Below are 22,146 nucleotides of genomic sequence, written 5' to 3' on the forward strand. Positions count from 1 at the left end.
AAAACGAATTTGTGATGTAAATTGTGATATTTTGTGGTTTTTTTTTTGTAAATAAACATAAAATTTTTTAATACAAATTCTAGTTATATATTCAATTCGACAGTTCGAATTCCAGAAATTCGTTAATTTTAGGGGAATTTCATAAGCAATAAAGAAAACTCCATCTGTGTCTAGTCAGAAAAAGATAGCCCCATAATTTTTACTTACCTATTTCGACAAATCTTTTCTTTACATTTTTTGTGCAAGATAGAAATTTAGTACAGATGTGCTCATATTTTGTCCATAAACAGTTAAAATACGGCCATAACTAAATAAGGCACAAAACTTTGGCAAAGATTTTTGTCCCTTTCAACAACAAAAAAAATTCATAACTTGTGCTCCAAAAAACATTAAAACCAGTGTTCTCAGGGTTTTATTTGCATAAGAAACTTATGGACACACCTGGATTACGAATTTTTTGGTCCTACGATCATCAACAATAGTTATATTACACAGATAGGGAGGAAAATTAAAGAATGCCTCAGATCTCATGTTCATTGTTGACCGAAGCGAAGTCGAGGGTGACAAACATGATATCTGAGACATTCTTTACTTCCTCCCGTGGTGTGTATACTATTTTTCTGCTCGACGGAGGCGGAAAGCTGCAGCTTCGTTTAGCACAGCGGGACGAAAGTTTACACTTTCCACCCGGAGATTAGAAAATGTTTTTCCATTTTTTTGCCAGGAATTAAAAAATTAAATAGATTGGGTAAATTACTTACCAAGTATTTATAATTTCTTAACATTTAAACACTTAAGACAGTAAAATTTGAAACAATAAATATAATAAAATTATTATTTTTCAACGAAAGTTAATAAACATTGTTAATTACAACACTTTCATATTATTTCGAATTCATTTTAACAGGTATAGCAAGTATACAAGAAAATAATAATTAAAATTTTTTGTTGTTGACATTCTTGAGAAATGTCATGAAATTGAAAGGATTAAACTTCGTTTATGAATTATTTTCAAAATATATTATGATGTTTTGTTGTCCCTATAATCACTCCCATCTATCGAGTTGTTTTATCGAGGCCAACATTTAAAACAACAAAGTACATTTTTAAAGCACGCAGTTTAATTTAAGTAGTTCGATCTTTAATTCTGATTTAAAATAACTTATATTTAGCAAAAATATAAATTATCGAATCAAATAAATTGTACTATTAGGCTCGAAAACACATTTTAAAGTTCAAAAAATTGGCTTCGATACAATAACTTAAGTATAGTATATATTTTTCTAATTTAGTATGATGAGAACGTATTTGTGTTTAATCTTTTCATTTAAGTTTCGCTCTAAAAAATGCACCAATCTATAAAAAACCTGATTTCTAACCACAATCAAACGAAACTTATATTAGTTTTTTACCTACTTTTGGTTAGATTAATACATTAAAACTAAGTTTAGTAATAACGAAAATTGAAATTTTAAGAAATGGTAAAAAGTTTTCAAATATCGAAAGGGTTCACATAACGCTTTTTTCTTAAAATTGCACTACATTTTTCAACCCTTTCGATACTTTCAAACTACCTGCTATTTTTTGCGTCTTCCTTTTACCATATACGGTACTCAAAAAAGTCACCGAAACATGAAAATGGAAAAACTTCATTCTCATTATTTTGACCCTCATTAGAAACCTAAATTTTATTTTTATCAAGTCTCCAAAGGGCAAATAAAAAGAATAATTGTTTCGAAATCAGGTTTCTTCGAATCAGCGTGTATTTATTATACATTAAACCATTTATACATTAAACAAAATTTTGCGAATTAACCGTATTATGGTTTGAAAATTTCGAGGTTTGGTTTTAGCTATGAATTCTGGCAAGATATATATGTATACATTTTTCAAAATCAATTAAAGATACATTATTAAATAAATATCTGTAAATGCACTTTATAAAAACGTTTTAAAACATTTATTAAACATTCATTAAAATAATTATAGTGTTTTTGAAAAATTTTATGTAAAACATTAATTAATTTGTAATTCCTTAACATTGAAATGCATTTATCTTCACTAAGATGACTGAATACATGCTGAAAACAAACTTGGAAACCAATATAAATTTTCTTCTGGTGATTGTAAATCAATCCACGCTAAACCTTCTTTCACCATATGATCTAAGGCCTTTTGAACACGTTCTTCTTCCCAATTAAGTGATTGTTTTAATTGGGAAACCGATACAGAGGCTGTGTTTGAGTTAGACGCTTGTTGAAGAACAGCTGTATGATCCATGCTCAATTCTCCAGGTATAGACTGTACTAAATATTCACCTTTGCCGATAGGTAAAACTGAAAAACCATTGCCAAATATTCGTAACTTTCTAGCAGCAGCTAATAAATCTTCGTTTGTAATCTCTTGATGTTCTTTACGTTGACCTCTAGCTTTTATAAGTCGAGTTCGCAGCTCGTTTAAGCCAATAAGTCCACCATTTTTTTGGTTTGTTGCTAAACACACTTCAACAATTTGTACGGCTAATTCGTAATAAAAATCACCAATACCTAGCACAGACCAAAATCCTTTTCCTGATGCTAAAGGATCCACACCAATTGCTGTACACATTTCTTGGAATTGTTTACGAAATTCAGCATTTTTCCGTATTTCATTCTTATGATTTGATGCGAACTCTTCTAAATTTGTTCGAAATACTTCTAATTGTTTGGTCATTTGTTCAAGTTGATTTTCTTGAATTAAACTCCCTTTATCTTTATACTTTTCTTGTTCTAATTTTTGTTTTTGAATTGCACCTACACCTGCTCTTCGGCGCATTTTACTGATTTATTACACAAATAAATAACAATAACAATAATAATAAATAACTACCGAAAACCGAAATAGCTATGAATAACTACAAATGTATTAACCCTACTTTTAATAACAAATTGACATTGACATCTGACAGAACACATATTTTCCATTTTTTAGTGTGTATAAATTTCAAGAGATGTCACTTGTGTGGAACACCTTAAAGAATTACCAGGTATGCCAGTTCACACATTCATTGTATGCAAGAATGAATGAAAAATTATATTATTGGTCTTTTATTTGTCTATTAAATTATCAAAGATAATAATCAATGAGAGCTTTAAAAATTTGCAAAATAATTTTAAATTCACCACAATTTTAATGCCAATATTTGACTACAACGAGTTTTTCTAGTAAAAGAAAACCAATCACGTACGCAGAAACTGCGTAACCATAACAAATTTTCGGAAGCGAAAAGTATTACATTTACCTATTGATGTAATTCAGTATTTCTCAGTAACATATTTGCTTAAAACCGAAGAATATAAAAGCTTGATATCGCCCCTCTGTGCTTTAATTGGTGGTAGCGCTGAGTTAAAATCTCCAAAAGGGTTTTTTCCGCTTCTAACCTTGCACAGTCTGCTCTCCTTCATGTTCCCACTTCACTTGACTGTGGCTGAGAATTCAGTGACGACAGATTTAGCTAGCTACTCATCTTGGGTAAAGTATGACATCTCTAGGTGGTCTGATACTATTTTTTATAAAATCTGAATGCCTCTTTCTGTTACTCTGCTTTTAATAAAACTGTACCTAATTAGAAGCAGAAAGCTACGTTACCATTATACCATTATGCCATGCTTGAGAATTCCCAACGATATTCATCCACTTCTTTCTCTGCCCAGGCCCCAAACCTCATTCTTCTTAGATATCGTTCCACGTTATTCTTCCATTTTTGTCTAGCTCTTTTACGGACTTTTCTACCCAGCAAGATAAACGCCGAAAGCCTTACATCTCAACCTTAACGCTGTTTAAACGTTTCTTGTCGATCCTAGTCTACTGTATATTCATTATGATGCCACGAAAATGTTGGCTTGATATTTACTGCAACCGTTTGAGGCAACATGGTCACCATTACTGAATACAGATCCGCTAATAAATATATATTCAACCGTGCGTCCATTGTAGTACTATTATAGGTATTTCTGCTACTGATGGTGGTGTGTTTAGTGAGCGACTCGCGTAGTATAGTACACGTTGTGATGATATAAGCGTTGACTAAATGCACAGTGACATACTGGTTATCGACCAGTTATATTATATTCTATTGTTGTCGAGGAGCGAGCGCTGAAATATTCAACTAATACAACAATAGCAGAATAATTATTGTATTGTCTAACATTGAAGTGATAAAAAATTAAGTGTAAAAGTGAACCAAATAGTTTTTTGTGTGAAGTGAAGTTTTCATTTTCCCCAATATTTTTTTAAATATACTTAAATGTGCTAAAACATTAAAAATATAAAATAAATACAAAACTATATTAAATTGTGTCAAAATGACAACAACGCAAGCAAAAAGAACTTATACAAATCGTAAAATATTTTCGTTACCAGATGATTACACTTTACGATCGAATAAAAATCGCTCATCAACTGCAACTCGTAAAAATGAAGATATTGTTAAATTAGTGAAATATATTGATGAAAGTATTATTGGGAAAAATTCTACATTTCAAGGACCATTTGGACGACGTAAAGGTAAGCTGTTAGCTGAAATCTTTATAAGCGAAATTAGCTTTAAAAATATCGTTAGTGATGAAAATTATAATAGACAAGCATTGTAGAATTCATTATAGTATTGACCTTGATAATTAGCGATTTTAATTTGGATTATGAAATGTACTCAAAAAAATTTATTTAAAATAAAAGCTGCTACATTTTAATTGTTCTTTATATTATACTACCGTATTACATATGAATTGTTTATAGTCACGGCGCGGTGCCGTGAGTAGAAACAAGGCCGTGTACGCGGCGCCGGTTACAGCGATGAAATTAAAGTGAAATTATGTTAATTTTTTGATGGTTTTCACTGAGAATGATAATCGATTTTTAATAAGCAATTTTTTCCATTTTAATTTTGACTCTATAGAAAATTAATTAAAATGGCGTCTGAATGCAATTTTATCATTCCAAAGAACTTCTAAATTTTGAAGTTTTACTGACAACAGTCATTGTTTCAAACCTACTAATAACTTACGAGGATGAAATGATGCCTTGAAAAATACAGCCTATTGACAATTACAATTTGACTGGAGGACGTAACTAAAGCATTTAGAAGAATTATAATGTTCTTCTCTTGTAGACGCGACTGGGTCAAGGTATTCTTAAAAAAATTATAATTGACAAAACCATTATTATTAAAAATTTTGATGTTATTAAGTTTTAAAATGCATTGTTTTTTGTTTAGTTTTTTTTTTGTTTGTTTAATTTTTTAAATAATGGTTTTATTATTAAATTAAAAAATAAACGAATCATTACAATGAATAAAGATTATGTTGAATTAATTATTAGATTGAACTATTAAATTGCCATAATATTATAATATTAATTGTTGGAATTATATTAACCTAATGAAAATGAAAAGAGAAATATATACTCTCTTCAAAAAATTTCTTCGGTGTGGCTATCCGGACAATACCGTCTACGGTCTAGACCGTCCACGGTATACCGTATACGGTCTATTTAGACGCGGTATGAAATTATTTTTTCCCTTTTATACCGTGGGGCCCTTATACCGTGCACGGTATACTTTTTCACGGTATACTCTTTATGCCGGCGGTATAGTCTATAGATTGGAAGGCTTATTTGAAGCAAATGAAATATACCGTGTGCGGTATAGTCTCGTCCACGGTATACATTATACAGATGGGAAAGCGTATTCTACAGAAATGAAATAAACCGTGTGCGGTATAGTCTCGTCCACGGTATACATTATACAGATGGGAAAGCGTATTCTACAGAAATGTAACATACCGTGTGCGGTATACTCTCGTCCACGGTATACATTATACAGATGGGAAAGCGTATTCTACAGAAATGTAACATACCGTGTGCGGTATACTCTCGTCCACGGTATACACAATACAGATGGGAAAGCGTTTTGCTGCCTTAGCAAGGGTATAATGGACGAAGGCAGGCCCGTGCGCAGGAATTATCCAAGCGATGAGTTCAAACTTTTGTTCGGCATGTTAGGTCATAAAGTCCATAAAAACAAGAAATTCTTTTCTTGAGTAAGAGGACTTTTAATTAGGTCAAAATGTAATATTCAGTCACTGTTTTTCAATGAGTTAATTCTGCCAGGTACAGAAAAAAACTTTTCCAAAACTCTGTATGCATCGGCCTCTATACCGCAATGTATATTGAGAGAGGGCTAAACCGTTTAGCCGATCTTTAGATTTTGTCGATCTAAGGTGTCTTTTGAGACAACGCGAGGTTGAAAAGATTCGTTCGTTCGTCGCAGACAAAACTGCCAGAACGCGAAGCATTTAGTAGACATTAGGATGTCACGGGAATCATCGTCTAAAATTGAATAATCTAGTTCAAAAAGTCGAACAAGAAATTCATTAAAATTTTTCATTTTATAGAGAAACAGACAAGCTAAATTTGAGTCTATTATGACGAAGCTTAACTTCCGCACATTCATCAGAGATATCTTGGTTTTGAAAATTTTCCTGAAATTTCCTCCAACGTTTCTACTTCTTTCAATCAAAATATGCTTCATCTAGTTCGACAACCTTGCCAAGATCCAGGTTTTCTGTTTGTAGTACTCGATTCTTAGTTTTGAAATTTCATGTGAAAAAGTTCTCAATGCGAGGGGTTTTGACCCCCAAAACCCCTCTCTTGCGCACGGGCCTGGGCGAAGGTCCTGGAAGGTGTTAAAAGTTTTGGAAACTATCAGTAACTGTCATGATATACTAAAACGTTGGTCATTGCTATACACTAACTTAAGAAAATGAATTGTTTTACTTACCATACATTGACATTTGTCTCGGTTGTATAAAAAAAAACTAATTTACATAATTTTGAGACATGAGTGGTTGGGTGATTGTTTGTATTTATTTTTAATGCTCGAACATTCTAGAATGTTTTTTTTTTTAAATATTAACATCATGTTACACATATTGGTAGCTTTTTGTCTTATATAATAAAATTATCGATGATGTCATTTGTGTATGCTATCTATCTCACTTTAATCTACTTTGAATAAATATAAACAAAATAAAACTAAATATTATTAAATGAATGAATTGTGGAGGCTATGTACGGTCAAGGTTGATTATCGAACCCCCTTTTTTACTTGAGTATTTAAATTTCTTACCTCTATATGTATTTAATTTTGTAAACAATAGAATATGAGTGGTAATTCAAGCTAGTCAAGTTAGGTAAGGTTCAGGAATTTAGTCCGCTGCTATTATTTTCAAGAATCCTCAAAATCGAATACTTCTCGTCGATTTAAGTAATCTGGAACAGAAAGAGTTGGTATTTTTCTCGCTTTTGAAAGTTAATTTAATATTTTTAGCTGCAGAGTGGTTTTTTCATTTACAGAGGTAAAAAAAAATGAAAGAAAAGAGTTCATTACAAAAGTTTTTAAGATGGTGGGCGTAAAGCAGTGTCTCTGCAGTTAAAAATTTTAAGTTATTCAGATTATAGAGACTATTTATACAAGAGTGAAGCTGATTAAGGTATGCTGTATAAGGTATAAGGTATACAGCTGACTAAGGCACTTCTAGACATGCTGGAAAGATGAGAGGTTTTTGCATTCGACCCAAAATTGCTTGAAACCTGAGAGAAAACTTTAACTTTTTCATTACAACCCCCCGAAAAATCGAAAAAACCCCTTGGGATTTTCACCAATCGATTTGAAATAGCCACATTACAGAATATTTCATTCCCTACATCACAAACCCTCCGAAATTGGTAAAATCACCCATAAAACTACACTTTTTCTTCTTTTTAAGCTGGAAAGATGCAGTTTTTTGTTTTTTTCATATAATGATTTTTGTGACAAACGTTTACTTATCTTACTTATAAGTTTTTACATCTTTAATTCTTATTCGCTTAGAAAATTGAATTTTACCATTAGAAAATCAGACAAAAAGTTTGGAGATCAGACAAAAAAATTAATTTAAGCCACTTTCTGTGTCTGTAAATTGCTTGGATTTCCCAACTAAGTGTAGGGGAAATAAATATTTTGTCTCAAAGGTAGAGTTGTATTGTAAGTAAAGAAAATTAGAAAGACAGATAGTCAAACTACCACCTCATAAGTTCCTTATTACTTTGAGAATCTGTGTACAGTCGTTAATGATTTGCTTTTACAGCATCGAGTCTTGGAATCGTAAGAAATCTTTTAACTTCACCGACGACTTTTAATTACAAAAACAGTTTTTCCCTATTTTTTCTAAGTTTTTTTTTTTGCTCTTTAAACTAATTGTTAGATCATTGAAATATCTGAATCGTCTGTCTGAAGCCATCTGCCATATTTCCTCGAATTTTCTCTACATAGAGGCCATATGAGTATTTTATAAAAAATTTATTTGGTTTATCGCTCTCATTTGAAAAGTATTCTTCAAGCAGATGTTTTTTTCTTCGTTAAATAATTATGATTTGCAAATTATATTCAATTCAATTTGTACTATGATATAATAGATGTGATGTGTTGAATTGATTGATATAACATAAAATGACGTATTAATGTATTAAAGAAGGGCAATGTACCCCTTATTGTGTGTGTAAAATACATTGACCTTTAAAAATAGATTCTATTTTAATGAAACGCATTTAATTATTGATTAGGTTTTATAATTTTATAATAAATTTTCTTTTCATCTGTTGATTAATATTTTTATAATGAGATGTTAAGCAAATTGAAAAATTAAATTGAAGAGCACAGGAATTAAGTTCCACACCGCTTCCACCAATTGCCGATTATCTATTTTACTATTTGTCTCATCGGGGAAGTACTTGCAATACAAGATTTGTGTGAATACAAGTTAGGGATAAACAACTTTTAGGCCATTATGACATCAATAGCAAAAAATCTTGTTTTCACTTTATTGTTTTGTTAAAGGAGTGTTTTTTTTATTTCTTTTTTATATACATTTTTTGAAAGTTTTTGTTGCTAAATTTAATGTTGACGTCATTGCCATTTTTTTTGTATGTATAAATAGTTAAATTCTTTATCTATTTAATTAATGACTTTTTGTATTTTGTATTTCAAAAGACTGTTAAAATCAAAACTCGCATTACCTTCGTATTTTACATAGGCTATTAATAATAGGCATGAATTTTTGTCCCAAGAAAATGTTGAAGAATTTTTTTTCCGTGCACGTAAACCACAGGACGTTTAAATTTTGAAACAAGATATATTGAAAAGTATTAAAAATAAATTTGGATTTCTTTTCGAGGATTATTCAAATTTAAAAAAGTAGATTCTTTGGACTCTATACAATATACCCAACAAATTTGATCTTTTTTTGATTTTGCACCAAGGATATTTTAGTTTTCTAGTAATGCTCTATTAAAACTTAGTGACACATTTGGATGCCGCATTTGCACTAAAACCTTGTCTAAGCCTGAAAAGAAATTAAGTGTTAGTAAATGAGGTGAAATTTGCCTGTGAACAGCGGGAATAATACCTAAACTGAAAATTTTGTTATCCATTTTCTTACTCATTCGCATAATATTTGCCAATAATTTTTGTGGGCCCCACATTATACGCTTTCATACTCTTGAACCGCATTCTAAAATTCTTTTAAATGTCGAAAATTTTCATCTATCCTTACAAATTAAGATCCCTATTTCAACCCTTTTGCTACTTGTAAAATAATTGAAAAGTTTGTTAAACAGTAGCTTCGGAAAATTCGTTAATCATAACATATAAACTTTTTAGAAACGTCATCTTTATTATATATAAATTATTACTTTTTAGCTGGACGTTCTTATATTATCCCAAATGTTCAATAAAAAATTGAAATTCCATATGTTTTCATATAATTCTAGACTCTTTTAGAAAAATCAGAAGAAAAGTTCGATCCTTTTCTAAATATCGTGCAATTATCTCTCATGTAGGTATATTATTCTACTCGCATAGAAAATAAATATTTAAATAAGCATAGAACAAAAATTATACTTGAAATGTATACTTTGGCATGTTTTTTTAAGCTTCATTGATTTTTGAAATGCTTGAAGTAAGTAATTTGATATTTTACTATTTATTGTATTCATATAACTAATATACTCCATTGCTGTAAAATAAAAAAATCCTTTTTTCAAATCAAATTCAAAATTACAATAATCATTAAAATTAGTCTTTGCATATATATTTAAAGTATAAAATCAATATTTATTACCTACGTATATGAAAGTGTTTAAAAATTCATGTAAAACAATCAAATCATAATATTTTATTCAAAGCCGGTTTTGGAAGTGAACACAGTTGGGGCATGAATTTTATTATGTCTACAAAAATAGATTTATTTTTTGCGAATTATTGGGTTAATAGGCATGAATTCATTATATTTTTTTTGTATGACATTCATTTTATGTAAGATAACTAAATATGGCTACTTCTAGTATCGAAGACTGTTGTACTTGAAATTTGTATTTGCGAATTTTTTTGTCTAAGGACATTAAAAAGGTGAGCTCCTAGAGTGGCTTTTTTTTAACTACTTCTGCGCAATCTGCCTTTCTGATAAAACAGCTGATCGTCAAATTCATATTAAAACAAGTGAAAACAAACAATTGATTTAGTTATTGGAATACTCTGTATAGAAAATGTTGAATGTCAGTACTTGCATTATCTATATATGTAATATATATAAACATACAGGTGTTCGTTTTCTGGCCAAAGCTCAAAAACGGCTCGACCGATTCGAAAAATTCTTTTTTTGATATGTACTGTTATGTTTGTAATAATAGCAAAAAGGTTTAGAGACCATTATACATGGTGTTCTGTTATTGACTGCAGATTGTTGGCCTGCCGAATAAGCACGTAAAGGCGAAGGAAAAAGTTATTTACCAATTTTGGATCTGAGACCTAATTTTTGCGCTACAGGTATGACAAAAATTGATGAAATTTACTTATATCTACTGATTATCATTGGGTGCTGGTTATCGAATGAAAGTGAATGAAAGTTTATTCGTAGTTAACCTGCAGTTACAATTCATTAATAGCTGTACTATGCTAAGCAGCGGATGGACTTAACGAACTTAGCGGGCGGGCTAAGCATAGTACAGCTATTAATTAATTGTAACTGCAGGTTAACTACGAATAAACTTTCATTCACTATCATTCGATAACCAGCACCCAATGATAATCAGTAGATATAAGTAAATTTCATCAATTTTTGTCATACCTGTAGCGCCCAAATTAGGTCTCAGATCCAAAATTGGTAAATAACTTTTTCCTGCTAAACACAAAATTTACTATTTTCTCTTGGACAGGCCTTCAACCTTCGGCAGTGGAGCTCGCTACGCTCATATATAGCTCTTATAAATACCTTATCACAATAGATGAATAATAATAAATAATACCATAATACTATTCAAATACCTGTTCACAATTGTAGATACATATTCAATACCAAAAAACCACAAACTTAAGACTAAAATTAGTATACCTTGATATATAGTTCTCATTCCTATATACAGGGTATAAAAAAAGCAAACGTTAAGAAATAAACAGGATCTCTATCCTTCCATTTTATTACAGAATGGTACCGCATAATTATTTATATTCAGATATTTTAATTCATAAAAAATAAATTCTGTAAAATTTATATAAAGTTTGAATATGCATAATAATTGCATATTACTAAATACGCGTTCTAAAAGGTGTTAATTAATTAAGAAAGTACTTCATTCATTTTCAATTTATAATATTTTAATTACATATATGATTTAATTAATTTTTTATATTAAATGCAAGGTTATAAAATGTATATGTGTATATCGGAAGTAAAATGTATGTGTTTCTAATTACTATTTTCATTTAGCAAAAAAAAAAAAAAAAAAACACTATATCCGGTGTGAAGTACACACTTTTACTTACTATAACAAATATAGTAATTGCCTTGGTTTTATTATTAGAAAAAAATATAATTTAAAGTGAAAAATATTTCCTGAAGTACATGAGACAAGAAATGACGATTATGCATTTTTATACCATGCATATATGTAATATAACATACTAAGTTTAGTCCCAAGTTTGTAACGCTTAAAAATATTAATGTTACGAACAAAATTTTGGTTTAGGTATTCATAAAATCACCTAATTAGTCCATTTCCGGTTGTCCGTCCTTCCGTCCGTCTGTGAGCACGATAACTCAAAAAACAAAATATAAAGCTGAAATTTTTATAGCGTACTCAGGACGTAAAAAGTGAGGTCGAGTTTCTAATGAGCAACATAGGTCAATTGGGTCTTGGGTCCGTAGGACCCATCTTGTAAACCGTTAGAGAACAAAAGTTTAATTGTAAAAAATATTCCTAATAAAAAAATAACCAACTTTTGTTTGAAAAATTTTTTCGTAAACATCACTGTTTACCCGTGAGGGCGCAAATTATGCGTAAATTGTATAGTATGTACCTAATATTTGGCAATATCAGTTACGTACACTGTCTATATATGGTATTTCAACAATTAACTCAGTCAATTGTTTGTTTTCACTTGTTTAAATTGATGAATTGTTACTTACTTACTGTACAATAAAATTGATCAGAGATCAAATATTTTCGACTCCGTTCAAAAATATTTCAGTTTAAGTAAATATTTAAAATGAGTTCTGATATCTGATATCAAATGTTCTACATAAAACACACAAAATTTCAGTTATTTGGTAACACTTTCGTTTTGGTATCGGCTCATCTTAAGAACCACCAAAAAAGAATGAAATCCATATTGAAAACATATATTCAGTTCTAGAGTAGTATAACTACTTTCAACGTTTTAATTTCCTAATTATAATTTATTGATTCATATTTTTTTGCATTTGTGTGTAGCTAACTATTGATGAAGAACATGAAAAATTAAAATGAGAGTTGTGTTTTTATTGCTAGGTGTTGTAGTTTTTTAGTTTTATAAAAAGAATAACAATGCGTGTTTTAATGTCTTAAAATAGCTTAAGACCTACTTATTTTTTTAAGTAACAAATAACATAATATCAATGTATCTACTACCTACCTACTATATCTTTAAAGTATTCCGTTTCAGAAAAAGAAGATTTGGATATTATTAGCAGGGAAAGATGTAGTACCTAGAATTAAAATTTATATTTATATATATAATAATGAAATTAAAAAATATATAAGGTATAATGAAAATTTGTTTTCTCTCTCTGTGTTAATGATGCGATAAAAACCTATATTAGCCTACAAAAATTTAGTATTTTTTGGCACTAAGTACATGGCAAAACAATTATCTTATAAGGAACGACTTAAAAAACAAAAAAATTACTTGGTGCAAAATATGCATTCCTATGAGAAATCGCGCGCTAATAATGATGGTATGGTAAGCATACGAAATTAATAAAATATTATTAGTAATATTTTAATTAGCAAAGAATTTGAATTGTTTTAAGAGTATGTAAGTAATATTCTTAATACTAAAAAAACAATTTTATATCTTTAGATGTCATGGCCAAAAATTTTATTTCAAAACTAATTCTCATGTTTAACAAAATGTTAATGAATTATATAAAGATAGTTTTATGATGATTTTATATTTTTAGAATGTTGTACCAATTTATTTAAGTTTGGTTCGTATCAAAAGTTATTTATTCAAGATAGTAATACATTTGGTATTCCATTTAAAGATCGATTTAGATTGAACAAACTTTCTAACAAGAAAAAAGCAGGAACATCAAATGATGGATCATTATATCTATCAATAACTATAGTCGTCTCTGTTCATCAAATGATGGATCTTCGACGAACTCATAATTTAATTAAAATTTTGTTGTTATACCATCGACAACCTTATATTTTTATGGTATTATTATAAACTACAAGATTGTTTAAATATTATAGGTAGTTTTTTATCACACTCTAGATTTTTTTATATAGAAATATCCAATTGAAAAGGATAACCTATATTATTCACCATTGTTTCAGCCAACTTTGAACGATAAAATAATAGAAAAAGCCCGATGCCCTGGGAATTTTTTGTGATTTTTGGAAACTTTTTTAATCAAAAAATGTATTTATAAATTTTTATTGTAATCCCTAGTATTATTCAATCCTTGCATATCTCCTTAAGAAACTCTTGAAAATATAAAAAGGCTTGAACAATTATTCGATGTTAATCTCTTGTTGTAGATGCTATGATAGGTTCAATTTCTAAATTTTATCCAAACAATCATTTAACTGAAAGAAAATTAAATGAACAAAAAGATAATTTTTTGTTAAGTTATAACTTAATTTTATATTAAAAATGTATACAATTGAAAAAATGTGTGATTGACATATTTTTTTTTTTGTATGACTTATAGTTTAGTTACTTTCCGTGGAATTTAGAGCAAGGAACAATTAAAAAATTTGCACAGATGAAATATTTAGAGCATGTCAATAAATGAGCCAACATCATTTAGTTTTTGCAAACACATAATATTTTAATTATGTTATTACAGCATATTCAATTTAATGTTAATTTGTTTTCATTAACAGTACTGATGGAATCAAGCGTTTCCATAATTGAAAATTTGATTGGTTGAAAAAAGATTTATATAATAATTTAATACATATGAATAGAATATATTTATGAAGAATTTTAAAGTGATAGTGGTAAACTCTCTTTCAAAAACTAAAGTTTAATATTTTTTAAGGTAGTACGAACACCAAGACAAATTTAGGCTTGTGGTTGAAATTTATTCGTGCATTATTTTTAACTTTGATGATGAATTTTGTTATAACTTCATGAATATAGGCGAATAATAAGGGTACAATTTTTCGATATCTACCTTGGTTTTCAAAATATCGAAAGCTAAATAACCAACTTTGAAAATTACTTCAAATATCGAAAAATTTTATCCCTACTTTTCATCTTATATTGTCAAGTTATAACATAATTCACCATCAAAATTGAAAAAATATATTTGTTTAATTTGTGTCCCCACTACTGTGCTCATACATCCTTAAATAGTCGAGCACAACGGGTTTTTTTTTGCTGTTTTCAATAATTTTCACCGTCTAGTTTTGGAGAAATCTATGAAAACATAAAGCAGTATAATAATTTTTATTTCATAAACATTCATCAGTCATTCACAGTCATCTTCAAAAATTCAGATATTTTAAAATTTACCTAATTAAATGCTATCAAGATTCATTTAAATGGCTGGAAAAATAAGGAAATTAATTGTATGTCTAATAAAACCATAGATCTAAATAAAAATATTAAATTCATTAATTAACATCAACGCAACGTTTAAAAACTATTAATTTATAATTATATTTTCTACAAAAATATAGACTTATACACTATCAACGAAGCTTCGAAGGTCAACGGTGTGGCATGGGGGATATAAACCCGTTTCATGTCTCCCAGAACATAATTTATGATGTTTAAGAGGTGTTTGTTTTCTTTTGGTCAAATGAGCTAAGATTCGGAAAACTATGAGATTGAGAATTGTTAACTAGGCGACTCAATGTTATAAAAGAGGATTAATTAATTTTGGGAGGGATGCCTACGGGAAAACCGCTTTTTCGATATTTTCATGAAACATTTGTAAATTCTCCCCGAATTGAGGTAGAGGGTTGGAAATCGGTATGTATCTCTGTGTCACAAAAAACGTACGAATTTGCATAGAGATATATATTACAATGTCCGTTTTTTGTAATTGTTAGCGTCAAGAATGTGCCTTTTTGGGGATGCAATTTTCCCAATCTCTTCCCCGTTTTTTATGTCGAAATATGATGCTTTTTAGCGTTTTTTTTGGTTTTGAACATCTGTATAGTCTCCTCAAATTAAGATTGAGGGTTGAAAAACCGTATGCTAGTTGTGTTAGTATAAAGCATGTGCCATTTCAACATTCCAGCCCCTTTAATATATGTTTTCAAAAAGCGGTTTTCAATGAAGAGAATCTGTTAATAAGAAGTCTGTAATGAAGAGGAAATATGACTTTAGTGCTGGAGCTTTGCTGCTCACATTTTTTTTAAATTTTTGCTAATGATGTAATATGATAAGCAAAAATTAGAAAAAGAAGGATATATACATAAATATTTTTATATTTGCAATTAAAAAAAATAAATTTTTTTCTATATATTATATGTTCAATGTTTTAATGAATAATCACAATAATACTTAAATTTATTTCAAGGATATATTTAATTTTTTTTCACAACTAAACAAGTTTGATGAATACAAAGTAATTGTTTTATAATTTATCATATGTTTGTAAAAAAAAAACGCAAAGATTTAACATAGGATGTTTAAAAAGTTTTTAAACAGGCACGTTGTGTGTAAGATTTTTTTGTTAAATATCATTTAATAAATTGAAGTTAAAATTTTGTATTAAATCAAGTTACAATAACCTTACACACAACGCGCCTATATACAAATTTTTTAATCACCTATATATAAAATTTTATTTTTTTTTTTAGTATTATAATCGGAGTTTAAACTGAACTTATGATGTTATATGAAAACTGAACTGCTATGAAATGCTGAGCGCAAAGACTTGTTTGTCTTTAAACTTAACATCTGTTACCCTTAAGAATTTATCTGTGTGCTTTTTGCTCTTTCAAGAAATTAGTCCTCAGCTCTAGACTATGGTAAACAAATTTTAGCTGTTTATTTTTTTGTTTCTGAGTAATCCAGTAAAAGGACGGATGGGCGAGTAGACAGGTACACGGATTTGAGATAATAAGAAAATTTATGAATATCACTCCGAAAATCTTTCAACCTATTTTGTAAACAAATAAGCTTTTATTTAACAAAATGTACTTAAGGTATTTCGATACCAAAAAAAATGAAAATTATTTAATCGTTTATTAAGTCTTTTGTGAAAAATTCGAACACGGTAACACCCTCGTTTTGCTATCGAAACGCCTAAAATATGTTTTAAATTGGGAACTATTGTTTATTAAACTATTCTGATTTAAAGTATTAGCATGGCTACGAAATGTCTATTTATAAACTTTGTATATTGCAATTAAAGTTATTTTTTAGTTTCAAGTCCATTTAAAAAAATATATGGGCGTTCTGTTATTAACTGCAGATCGTGGGCCTACAGAATAAGCTCATAAAGACGAAGGAAAAAGTCATTTACCAATTTTGGATCTGAGCCCTAATTTGGGCGCTACAGATATGACAAAAATTGATAAATTAGTAAATTCACTGGCTATCATTCGATAAACAGTAGCCAATGATAATAAGTAGATATTAATAAATGTCATTTGATAATATTCAACTAAAGAAGGGGTATGAACTGATTTCAATTGGGTTATATTATTTTGAAAAAAACATTTAAACAAAACTATTATGTTATCTCATTGGCTTGTTCAATTCCCACTTTTTTTATTATTATATATTTTGCAAGAAAACATTAAATTCTTAGTAAAAAAACAAATAACGTCACAAAGAAGGCGTTTTTTGTTTATTTACGCTAAATTAAAAAAACTCTTTTTGTGACGTAATTTGTTTTTTTACTAAGAATTTAATGTTTTCTTGCAAAATATATAATAATAAAAAAAGTGGGAATTGAACAAGCCAATGAGATAACATAATAGTTTTGTTTAAATGTTTTTTTCAAAATAATATAACCCAATTGAAATCAGTTCATACCCCTTCTTTAGTTGAATATTATCAAATGACATTTATTAATATCTACTTATTATCATTGGCTACTGTTTATCGAATGATAGCCAGTGAATTTACTAATTTATCAATTTTTGTCATATCTGTAGCGCCCAAATTAGGGCTCAGATCCAAAATTGGTAAATGACTTTTTCCTTCGTCTTTATGAGCTTATTCTGTAGGCCCACGATCTGCAGTTAATAACAGAACGCCCTGTATAATAATTCAATTACTCTACATATTCTACGCGTCCACCATTTTTGTGTAGCATATTTTCGAATATTATTATTTCTTGGCCTCTTACTCTGTGCAGTAAGAGGCCGAGAAATCACGAAATATGCATAATACTTGGGTATTGTAAATGGGCAGTATTTTAGGCAATACACACACCTCCAACTTGACCTCTAAGATCGTCTTATTTTAGATTTTAGAAAAAATATATAGAAGTTATTATAGTTCTTATGATTGTCTCAGTTTTTATTTCTTTTGAACAACCTTAGAGATTCTTTTTTATCGATCAATCTTCGTCTACTAGACAAGGTGGTTATGGAAGTATATTCTGTAAAGTTTATTTATTTTTATCCATTGTCGTACACTTTGCAGTAGTAAATGCATAATGCATGCATAGCCAAACAATTTTCTCAATTTAATTCTACATTTCAATCTGCTTATTGTAAGATGACCTTACAAATTCGCCCTTGCAACAGAATTATAGCAACACAATTCAAATGAATCATAATACATAGAATACAGAGTGCGGAATAAATGGATATACACTTGTATAAGGCATTATTTCTTTAATGTATCAAAAACGATTTGATCAGAACGATTCGAAGAACATTTTGAGGGCGGTTTGACAAAGTTTCATAGAAAGCCATATCCCTCGTCATATAGCCACTATAAATATAACAAATGTGTAGCTTTAATCGCCCGTAGCTCAAAAACTACTCGTTAAAAACTTTTGTGGCCGTGAGAGCTTTTGATCAGAATGATTCAAAGAACATTTTAGATTGGGTTAGAAAAAGTTTCACAGAAAGCCATTTTCCTAACTAATATTGCCGGATCCTTTATATAAAATGTGTATGTATATGTAGAGGTTATGATTTATAAATTTAAAGAATATTAAACGCGCAAAATATTTGACGCATGTGCAGAATACTTGAGCAAATCTCTCATCACGCGACTAAAGATTACCGAATGGTTGACGTAAGGGCTTCCGGGTTAATAACTGTGATCAAATAGGTATAGCAATTGTACATCTACTTTCGCCTCACTCTGTATATGTTATAATACAACTCGAGTGGTATGCGTGTTGAACAAAATAAAAATAACGAATAAATGTTATGTATACAGTTTTTTTTAAACAATAATATATTATTATATATCAAAGTTAATTGTGTATTACATGTTGGTTGTGAGGTCATTTAAGTGGGGTTACCAACACTAGACTTAGCAGACTGTATGCCGTCAATATTAATAATATTATAATTTTAACAGCAGCTATCTAACTCAAAAACCACACTATTTGTGCTTCATAATGTGTTGATGCTATCCAAATAATTGTAATATAAGTATTTAAATGTTGGCAGTAACAAAAATATATATATTCGTTTACAGTGTGGCTTTTGTAAATGGGGTCACTTGAATATCAATTTCGAATTTGTGTGACTATTGATAACAAATCCTTATCCCAATAATAAGATAAAAATGGTTATAGCTACCTTTACTCTATGGCTTTGAAATTCGTATATGTATTAGGTATTAATATTCTACCTGCCCTGGGTACTTTTATTTTTCGAATATCCTGTTAATTTTCCCAATTTTCATTTTTACACCCAGGTACAGAGGAATAAGAAAAATTTCTATACTCCCAGAGCAGGTAAGAGATGTAAGCAAATTGAAAAGAGATAGAGAATATACTTGTCCTTGTAGATTGAAGAAAAAAAGAGAATTATTTGAACTTGGTCTTTCATCTAAACGAAAGAAAATTTTTATAAATAAATAGGTACTTGCCCAAGAAATTTCTTCTCAATTATTGTGCAGTGTTAAAACACACGAAGTTGCGGAATCATTCATTTAGTCTGCAATGTAAAAACTAATATATCTAATTAATGTAATGTTTTCTGCGTAGGTCAGTACATAAATAATATTTGTGACAAATTTTGATTGACAAAAAACTATTTTGAACAGTATGTTTTTTTCTATGAATTTCATGAACACGTTTTGGCAATAAAATTCAAATACCTTGTTAAAAATAACTTTTTTTATTCTTTTTGATGCAAATTAAAATTTTTAATTATGTTTTTTGTTGCTATATTTTTCAATTTTCAATTTTTTCGCTATAACTTTTATAGTGAACTTACGATTAAGAATAACTGGCAATTGAAATTTATTCCTCTAAAATGGAACAAATTTTTTTTTTAAAATATGAACAGATTTGGCAGAATTTGTATACGAAATTCTCTATCTCTCTATAAATCCATTTTTGAATCTATTTGATTTATAAAAACATGTTTCACATTCAACAAAAAATGTTGAATTTTTTATAACGAACAACTTTATAATGCCAAACTTGGTGTCAAAGGCGAGTTCATGTTCTTTACAGTAATCCTTTTCGAGTTTAGTTTACCATTTTTTCATATCTACCTTAACCTACCAATATATTTCTATTTCTCATTAAAGAGTGGCTAAGGACTACTGCACACATATAATTCATTGACATTGTCTTGAGAGCGATTCTATTTTCTACTTTTTTGTTTATTATAAAAAAAGCTAGCGGGTATTTAAAACATTTTATAATGAAATTTTTTATTGTAATTCACTAAATTATGATACCAATTACTTAAAAAATTGTCATTGGAACGCATAGGACTTTTAATTTGGTTTCCAACCTTGAAGCACTCAAAACTTATTAAAAAATTTAATACAATTGGCAACATTTTATGATAAAATAACTATACTAATAATTAATTAATTTTATAAGTAAAATTAACATCTGTGTAAAAATAATAATTAATAATAATTTGAAATGATATTTCAAATATTAAAATATGCTGAATGCCTTGCAAATAATATAATTTATGGTAAATTGTTTTTACAAAATGATGTCAAGGTTGTGGTGAACTAAGCAGCAAAAGCTATCGAATTATTCTGTACACTTTGCAAATTAGTATTCTTTTACTTTCTAATTTAAATACTAAAAGAGTTAGATTAAAATCAAATTATATTTATAGAGATCTTTATCGTTATGCAAACACATACATCAATAAACACACACACACCTTGTGTTAAAATACCCTTACGGCAGACTCATTTGCTAAATTTGTTATTATACCATTCAAAATTTACAATTAGTGTCTAGAATTGTAAATGAGTTTGTTGCTTAAAAGTCAGGGGCGTATCTACCGCCGTATCAATGGTACATATAGGTATCACAGGAGCATATTGATTGCATCTCTATCTTATAATAATTGGTTATAGGGAAATACCATCGATACTTTATTGAAAAATGAAATCAATAGTAAAATTACATTCTGGGGAGATGTATTGCATCGTATAATTAATGTTACAATTTCTTTAGCAACATGTAATCTACCTTTAAGAGGCTATGATTCTGAATCTGGAAATTGTATGTCAATTTTACTTTTACTGTCTAATTATGATCCTATTTTAAAAGAACTTGTTTTAAAACTGATGGGGCTCCAAACCTTCATTTGGACCCCCCAACTAATTTGTATACAGTGCCCCTCCAAGGTAAGCTATACCACTGTTAAAAGTATAGACAAATTATAACTTGCTGAGACTAAAAATTGAATTTTTTTTATGGAAAGGTTGAAAATGGTATAAAATTTAGGTCTGCACCTCTATTAAGTGAATATTTTTCGTCATATTTCAAAAGCGAAAAGCGATGCCTTAGAAATCGATTATCTAGAAAAATAGTGATATACGCTTTATAACAGGTCAAAGGCCGAATTTCTAATTCTATTATTAATGTTCTTTTCATTTACTGAAAGTTTTATTATTTTAAAAATTTTAATGGATTTTTGTTTATTTGTTTCAGGTTGGTATTCATTTTGACCATAATTAATCAGTGATATAGTAAGTTACAAATATTTACATATTTTACTTTACTCAACGAATTAATTTTTCAGAGGATACTTATGTAAAATCAATATTTTCTATTATTATAATAATGTATATTCTGTATTACGGATAAATACAGAAAAATAAAATTTATTGAGGCCATGGTATTCTGAAAGCTTATGTTGTTTGCTCAAAGATCAAAAGTTCTACTTAAGCATAAGTATAAAATTTTCAGCAAAATTATTCTTATTATTAATTAAGATTTATTTTGTTACAATTAAAATAATTTCCATAAAATTTGGGCCAAGTACGACAAAAATTAATTCACAATTCAATTTTGATCTTCGTTGTCATAAATCATATTATTTATTCCTATTCAAATACCAACTTTGCCCCCAGCCCTGTATGCATGAAATTGAATATTCAAATTA

The 22,146-nt window shown here is 28.9% G+C and overlaps 2 protein-coding genes across 2 annotated transcripts in view; one reads left to right on the forward strand and one right to left on the reverse strand.

Annotated features, from left to right (window-relative positions):
- Positions 1–1,962: 1,962 nt before the first annotated feature.
- Positions 1,963–2,944, reverse strand: LOC123292420 (vacuolar-sorting protein SNF8). Its single transcript, XM_044873069.1, has one exon. It carries the CDS (start codon positions 2,812–2,814, stop codon positions 2,062–2,064), a length of 753 nt encoding a protein of 250 aa, XP_044729004.1. The 5' UTR covers positions 2,815–2,944; the 3' UTR covers positions 1,963–2,061.
- A 986-nt stretch (positions 2,945–3,930) lies between these two features.
- The window catches only part of LOC123292217, a 126,272-nt gene continuing 108,056 nt past the window's right edge, over positions 3,931–22,146 (forward strand). Inside the window, exon 1 of the mRNA XM_044872785.1 lies at positions 3,931–4,545. Within this exon, the coding sequence (XP_044728720.1) occupies positions 4,344–4,545 (202 nt within the window). The 5' untranslated portion in view covers positions 3,931–4,343. The remainder of the gene's footprint in view (positions 4,546–22,146) is intronic.

This window comes from Chrysoperla carnea, chromosome 2 (assembly GCF_905475395.1).
Source record: "Chrysoperla carnea chromosome 2, inChrCarn1.1, whole genome shotgun sequence".
Lineage (NCBI taxonomy): Eukaryota > Metazoa > Arthropoda > Insecta > Neuroptera > Chrysopidae > Chrysoperla > Chrysoperla carnea.